This window comes from Nanorana parkeri, unplaced genomic scaffold, assembly GCF_000935625.1.
Source record: "Nanorana parkeri isolate BGI_ZX_2015 unplaced genomic scaffold, ASM93562v1 scaffold251, whole genome shotgun sequence".
NCBI classification, from domain to species: Eukaryota; Metazoa; Chordata; class Amphibia; order Anura; family Dicroglossidae; genus Nanorana; species Nanorana parkeri.
The window spans coordinates 549,770-557,747 of record NW_017306519.1 but is presented as its reverse complement, the minus strand read 5'-3'; the positions used below and the strand labels follow the sequence as shown (position 1 = coordinate 557,747).

Genomic DNA, 7,978 nt, shown 5'->3' with positions numbered 1-7,978 from the left:
CCCGGGCTCCGCTGTGCCCCGGTGCGAGCCGGGGATCAGCATGTCGGCTGTGTCACAGGGGATCAGAAGGAGCTCGGTACACGAGCTCCCTCCGGTCCCCTCTCCTCTGCAAGAATGCGGAAGTGTTGTATAATACATCACTTCCGCATTCTTGTCACTCTCCAGCTTTAGAAGCTGCAAAGAAGCTGAAGACCCCAAATGTCACCTAGGAGCCCCCAAAAGAAGCTGATGAAGCACAGATCTGCTCCATCAGCTTCTTTGCAGCTTCTGAAGCTGGAGAGTGACACGAGAATGCGGAAGTGATGTAATATACGACACCGATCGGCACCCCATACACGCGATCCGCCGGCTCTAAAGCCGGCGGATCGCTTGTATGGTAACAGGCATCGCTACCTGTTACCTTTTCGCACGCACCGAGCGCGAGGGTGCGTGTCTGAGCGGACGTCTAAAGACGCCCACTCAGATCTAGAGAGCTCCGGGCCGGCCGTTTTTCTACTACGGCCGGCCCGGAGGCAGTTAATCAATTTGTATTTTTATATATAACAAGAGAGCGGTCTGTATTTTTCGAAAGCCTCTCTACTCTCTAAGGTACTTGAATGTATTTTTAAGATGCAACTCCTGAGTTCAGTGTCACTTTAATTACAGGGTCATATGAATTGCTCATTTACGCAAGGCAACTACTGAAGTCAGTGTGTGCACCAATTCCATACAATTGCACCTGTTCTAAATTCAGTAAATTTGCTCAATCTGACTTTCATATGAGTTGCGTAAAATCAATTCCAGATAAATTCAGCAGGATTTGCAAAGTGCTTCTGGGCCAGACTGATATAACGTAAAATGTTGTATTTAGCCTGCAGTAACTGATGCAGAAGAAATTTTACAGAAGTACACCTAAGAAAATCAATTCTAGCCTCTGGATAGCCTATCTACTGGTTGATTAGTAAAAGGAGTTCATAAAACACTAACCGCACATTCTCTCATCTTTTGTAGGGTTTTGGTCGGGCCAAACACTCTGTTACTATGGGGCTGATCAAGACTAAATACCCAGACTATGAAGTCACCTGGTCAGACGAAGGATACTGACGAGGCATCGAATGGCCATACGGAATTCTGGGGCACAGTGTTACCGGTCTAAGACCTAAACTACACAGGAGATTTTAGTCTTCCTATACACAGTTGTTGCTATTCATCGCTTTTGCTGCCAGTCGATTACAGCGGGTTGCAGATTAGGTAATTCTCATTAACAGGTTAAATCACTGTGTGAAATGAAAGGAAGCCTCTACTGAGGAATTATGGAAGTAACAATGCTGACCTGTCATTATAAATGACCAAATCCCTGGCTGTCATATTGAACCAATTCAACTGAACTAAATATGGGATTCAGGAATTCTTCATTTTACTTGGACTATTCTGCTTGCTTGGACTATTCTGCTTGCTTTATCTGAGTCAGTGACTCCAAAGTTATTGGACAGCCAGGCAGTGAAAATTTCTGGATCAAGGTCATTAATGGCAGCCTTCGTACTTCAGTTCAGGCTTCCTTATAAATCTCCTTCCTCTTGTAGTATATGTAATACAGAAGCCTATGAAGTGTAGGTCTGTCTTATGACCACAAGAGGGCAATGATGTATTACCACATAGGTGAATTATCGTGTTCATCAGGGGTAGGCAACCTCAGCACTAGAGCTGTGGTGAAACTACAAATCTCATCATGCCTGTAGCTGTCAATCTTGATTTGTAGTTCCACAACACCTTGGGTGCCGACGTTGCCTACCCCTGGTGTACAGTTTGTCTAGACATGGGGTAAGCCATTTTGTTGACTAAACTTTATTCAAAATGAATCATTGTACCAGTAACATTGCAGACTTACTGTTTGCTTAGATCACGTTTTTAAATCCTACTGAATACATTGGCGGTTGTTATGTATATTGGTTCAGTAAACAGAATGTCCGCCTTCACTATAAACCAGTGTCCTCCTATGGTAACACCCAGCATTTCCTGTTTCAATAAAGTAAACTTGTGTTTATCTTTTTTTCTACTATTTATTGTGTGAATTAAACCGGGGAAAGTTTTTTACATTTGCTGATTATCACATGGTAACTCAAACTCAAGAACTGATTACACTTAAAGCATATTTCCACTTTTGCAGTCAAATTTATGAAAACCCCTCTAAATGTTTTGTTAGGTATTCCCATTCACGCAGCATATCAACAAATTATTTAAAAGAATATTTATTACCCTTTTAGAAGTTTTGTTGCAGCAGAGAAAATGTTTTTCTGAGCACCTTCACAATGACCTGCCCTTATGGAAAGACTTAGGCTGGGTTCACACCTAGGCGTATCGAATATGCGCGTTTTTACCGCGACAAACGCGTGTTTCCGAGGGCTACTTGGCTGTATCCCAATGGAAACGCCCGACCAAAACGCCCCAAAGAAGTACATGTACTTCTTTGGGCGTAGGGCGGTTTCCCGCACGTTCGTACTCGCGGAAAAACGCCCGGATGGGAACCATGCACATTGAAAATAATGGCATTTCCCTGTTTGAGCGTTTTTCCGCGAGGTACGAACGCGCGGAAAAACGCCCAGGTGGGAACCGGGCCTTAAGTCAGGTACACATGGTTCGAATTTCGGCCGGTTCCTGATGAACTGGCGGAAATTTGTACCATGGGTGTCGCTGCTGGCACCCTTCCACCTGGCATCGCTTGATCAGCTGATCAAAGGAGCCATTGGAAAATTCTCGGCCGAATGCAGCCAATCTGTTTTTACAGATGAGGCGTACATTGGTAACAACCAGGGCAGCAGCTGAAGCAACACTAATAAAAGTTTTAACATATCTCAGTGGCTGTCAGAGAGCAGAGTAGTACAGAGGCTAGAAAGATTAAATGTATACAAATCCCCAAGACCTGACGGGTACTCAAGAAACTAGACCATACAAGGTCATAGGCAGACCACTCTACATAATCTTTATGGACACCGTTATGACTGGTATGGTAGCGGATGATTGGTGGAGAGCATATGTGGTACCAATATACAAAAGGGGGAAATGGAGTACACCGGGTAACTATAGGCCAGTCAGGTTAATGTCAATAGTGTGCAAAATATTCAAAGGCATGATAAGGGGCTACATGCAGGAATTTGTTAATGAAACCGGTATCGTAAGTAGAAACCAACATGTCTTCATGAAGGACCATTCTTGTCGGACCAATCTATGAACATTTTACGAGGAGGTCAGTACTAATTTAGACAGAGGAATATACAGTACCTCACAAACATTTCATTCACAAACTTTGGTCTATCTGTTTGGAGGAAATTGTATGTACATGGGTGGAAAACTGGCTGCAAAAATGGACCCAGAAGGTAGTAATAAATGGGTCATTCTCTAATTGGGCTAAAGTTGTGAGTGGGGTGCTCCAGGGGTTGGTCCTGGGACCAATTTCATCAACGACACAGAGCTTGGGATAGATAGTTTGATTTCCATTTTTGTGGATGATACAAAACTGTAGGGCAGTAAATTGTAAACAGGAGATATGTGCAGTTCAACAAGACCTGGATAAAATCGAAGCATGGGCTACACATTGGCATATGCGAGTTAATGTTGAAAAATGTAAGGTTATGCACACAGGTGCAAGGAACGAGTGCGCAAACTACTATCTGGGGGGGAGGGGGGGCTGCATTAGGGAAGACGGACATGGAAAGGGACCTGGGGGGGCTCATAGATCACAGATTCTGCAATGCCAAGCAGCGGCCAGCACAGCAAACCTGATACGGTCCTGCATTAAAAGGGATTGTAGCAAGGGCTAAGAGAATAATACTTCCACTTGTACAGGTGAAACTCGAATAATTAGAATATGGTGCAAAGTTCATTTATTTCACTAATGCAACTTAAAAGGTGAAACTAATATATGAGATAGACTCATTACATGCAAAGCAAGATAATTCAAGCCGTGATTTGTCATAATTGTGATGATTATGGCTTACAGCTCATGAAAACCCCAAGAACCCCAAATCCACAACCTCAAAAAAGTAGATTATTACATGCAATCAATAAAACAAGGATTGTACATAGAACAATATCGGACCTCTGAAAAGTACAAGCATGCATATGTACTCAGTACTTGGTTTGGGCCCCTTTTGCAGCAATTACTGCAATTACTTTTGCACGATATTCTAATTATTCGAGTTTCACCTGTATATCACTGGTTCGGCCTGATTTTGAGTATGTGGTGCAATTTTGGTCGCCAACTCTTAGGAAGGATGCCTGAGAAGAATGAAAGGGATAGAAGGCCTGAGCTATGAAGACCGCCTTCAACAATAAAACATATTCTTAGAAAGGAGGCGATTAAGAGGGGACCTTATTGCAGTTTTATATATCATCAACGGGGACACCAATATTCGAAACAGGTTGATTTCACCGAGAACAATATTCAGAACATGCGGACACAACAAGAGGTTAGAAGAGAGGGGGTGCAATCTTAGAACACGCAAGGGTTTTTGTTTTTTTACTGTGCAAGTAGTAAAAATATGGAATTCCTATCCACAGGCAGTGGTATCCACTGATCGTGTAGATAAGTTCAAGAAACTTCTAGATGAGTTCTTCAGACACTAAATATACAAGGATATGGGAAGTATTAAACACACAGACACACAGAACTGGATGGACCTTGGTCTTTACTATGTATTTTGAATACAATGCAGGCAGCAGCAGATTCATCCGTCAATGCCTGTAAGCGTTGATGGAGTAATCTGTTCTTAATGACAGGATTGTGTGAGATGTGTTTCTCATTAACATACAATGCAGGAACCAGGCTTTGAATCCTTTAACCCTGTATTAGGACAGACCGTATTCAAATCTACAAATTAGAATGAAGTCAGCCAGCACAGTACAAACGGGGTTGAAACCCTTACAGCCCCTCCTAACATTACAAAGAAGGAGAAGAAAAGTAGTTTTAACAAGCAAAAAGCAATGTAAATTGCAGGATACATTTTCTAAAGCTTTTTTAAGCTTATGCTATGTGAATGGGAACATATGACAAATGTAAAATAGGTGTTATCCAAATTTGGCTTCAAAAGTGGAAATACACTTTAAATTGATATTGCTAAACTGCTTTACGTTCTAAAATGTGTGTAATCCTCTTCAGCCAATGTTGCTATTCATGTACACCAGCCACACAACATAGCCAGGATGGTGACATCACTGTTTGCTATTGCAGCTTCCTGTGTCAGCTGTACACTTATTTGAATATTGAAAAAGATGAACTCCGGGAATGTTAAAAACAAAAACCTACCCTTATAGTGTGGCTACCCCTGCCCCGCAATAGTTATATGCTCATTTAGTCAAGGGGGCTCAAATAAAGCAGATTTGCTTACCTGATCCTCAGTCCCTGCTAGACCAGTCCCTGCAGCCTCTTCTCCCCCAGGCTTTAGTGGTCTAAGGACCGCTGACTTCATCACTTCTTATGCAGGTCTATTGACTTGCATTAGATGTGAGGATGCCAAGGGGAAGTTCCATAGCCGGAGAGGAAGGGGAGAGAGGTGAGTGCTGACCGCTGCAGGACTGAGGATCAGGAGAGTATATCTTATTTGTTAGAATCCTTTAGACAAAAATGAGCACTTAACCCTTGCAGTGCAAGTGTAGCCCCACTACAAGGGAAAGTTTTTTGTTTGTTTGTTTTGTTTTATTTACATTTACAGAGTTCTTCTTTAAAGCACACCTATGATTTGCCCATGCAGGGAAAAAGAACACATTTGGTTTAATGTACCCTTCCCCAGTAACATATATTTACCCTTTCTTCAATCTCTTGCCGCTCCAGTCAGCCTCCCTGAGCGAAGAATGGAAGGTCTGTGTAAGCCCTGAGTGACTCTAGTCTGTGCTTACACAGGCCTAAGGACTGTCTTCTCAGCCAAGTACCAGAACTGTCACATGAAAGGAAGGGAAGTGATTGGCATGCTCTTCCATTTCCAGGGTATTTCCTTCATGTGGGGCAGCTGAGCACACCAGAAGGGGGGTGAAAGAAAACACCTTGGGCAACGCACAGGTTTGCTTTAGTCTATTTGAACACCTTCCCAGCCTAAAAAGTATTGACAGCACTGTATCATGTCATAAAATCTTATTAGATTCTAAAAGTGCAGAACTCCATGTTGTGCAGGAAGTTTCGGGAAGGTAACTATATAGATAGGTTTGTTTTTATATAAACTGTAGATAGATAGATAGATAAATTTGATTGATTTATTCTAACCATATTTTCAATCAAATCGAAAGCTGTGTTTAAGGTTGAAAAGAGCCTCCCAAATGCTGCTTAAAGCTTGTTTAGTGGAAGCAATTAAGGGTTTCAAGAAGACTTGAATGAACCTTATGTGTATGTGCCCTTATTGTGATCCAAAATGCTAAAATTCCCATTCAGAAAGATATGACATCATTTGGAATTACTCCTATTATTATCAAACTGGCATCTGCTGGGCTGGCAGGAAGCCTTCCTCTGCCCCACCGTGCCCTGAATTTTATAGGAAGGCTCTTTCCTGTACTAGTGTTGGCATGCCGAGCCTAACATATGTTTTTATGTCATTTCTGCACATTCAGCCGTGAGATTATCTGACAGTAATCCCATTAATCCAGAGTTTTGAAAGGCAATCATCGTTTCCTTTATTGATGGTTAAATTCATGTACACATAAAGTATTTGGTATCCTTCCTACCTTTACCTTTTCCTCCTCACGTGTACTCACAAACGTACACAATGATACAATATTGTTTAGTTGTAGTTCAGACCATCATAGCTTGCCTAAAGGAGAACTATGAGGTGAGTGAATTTCACTCCACCTCATAGTTCGAGCCAACGTGTGACAATGAAACTGTCACAGGTCGGCTCAGTAGATCGTGAAGTGAGCGAAAACATACCGGCGCTCGCTCACTTCTCGATCATCTCCCTGCAGAGAGCCAGCTGTCACTCACGCAGCAGGGTGGATCTTGACAGTAATGTCAGGATCCGGCTGCGGCGGTCTCAGTATACCGCGAACTGTAGCTTGCGATATACTGAGCTTTGGGTCACGGGAGGACGCTAGTATATGTCCTCCTGTGATCCTTAGGAGAACTATGGGGAAAAACACTGACCCCATAGTTCTCCTTTAAAGTAGAGCTGTGGCCAAGCTATGAACGTTGAAATACATGTTAATTTTTTTTACATTTATTTCATATTATATTTTTGTAACAAAGGTTCACAGTGGCAAGTCAGTCATACAAAAAAGTGGTACACCCAGCAAATAATCAGAATAACAATTGTACTTATTAAAGTAATAGTATATATCACATTGGATCTTAAATTATAACATTGAAAACATGGCAAACAAAAAGTAGCTAGAGCTCCCATGTAAGAGTGAACCAAGCTCGTCTCAGATCAGAGATCATTGCTGGCATCAACCACAGACAACCTCTCATTTTTGGTAAAGCAGAGAAGGGAAATGTTAAATGACAAAGGCAAAGAACACAGGACAGAGAGCTCAGGAGATAGAGGGGTGAACGGGAGCTAACCATGCCCACTTGTCCAATAGAATAGAAGGGGAAGCAATGGAGAATAGCATGAAGGAGGAGAGAAAGACATTGAGGAGCCGGAAGAAATACTTCTTCTTAAAAGGCAGTACATAAACTCTAAGGTTCCGATAACTGTTGCAGTCTGGTGCATTGCATTAACAGGGTGAAAGGGAAAGGAAAACGTAGAAGCTTCTGCTGCAGATTTTGAGGATGAGTTACTGAACAGTACCTGCAGCTACAGAGGTCAGTGAGGGGTTGTTTTAAAATGTATTAACTTTTTCTTAGTTTTGTTGTAACAGGTTTTTTTTTTTATCTGTGACTCCATTGGCTAGATTATCCTTCACCCAGTGACACCAGTACAGAAAATAAAGGTGACGGTTGTCACCAGAATAGAATAACTCGGTCAAGCATAAAAAAACATAGTCAGATGTTCTAACCCTTTCTCATTGTACTATGGGG

At 42.1% G+C, this 7,978-nt stretch overlaps 1 protein-coding gene across 2 annotated transcripts in view; it reads left to right on the top strand.

The window, feature by feature from the left end:
- PHPT1 (phosphohistidine phosphatase 1) overlaps window positions 1-1,533 on the top strand; it is a 12,709-nt gene extending 11,176 nt beyond the window's left edge. For both annotated transcript variants that reach the window (XM_018556755.1, XM_018556756.1), the window contains exon 3: window positions 991-1,533. In XM_018556755.1, coding sequence (XP_018412257.1) covers window positions 991-1,083 — 93 coding nt within the window. In that variant the 3' untranslated portion in view covers window positions 1,084-1,533. The remainder of the gene's footprint in view (window positions 1-990) is intronic.
- Window positions 1,534-7,978: the final 6,445 nt, after the last annotated feature.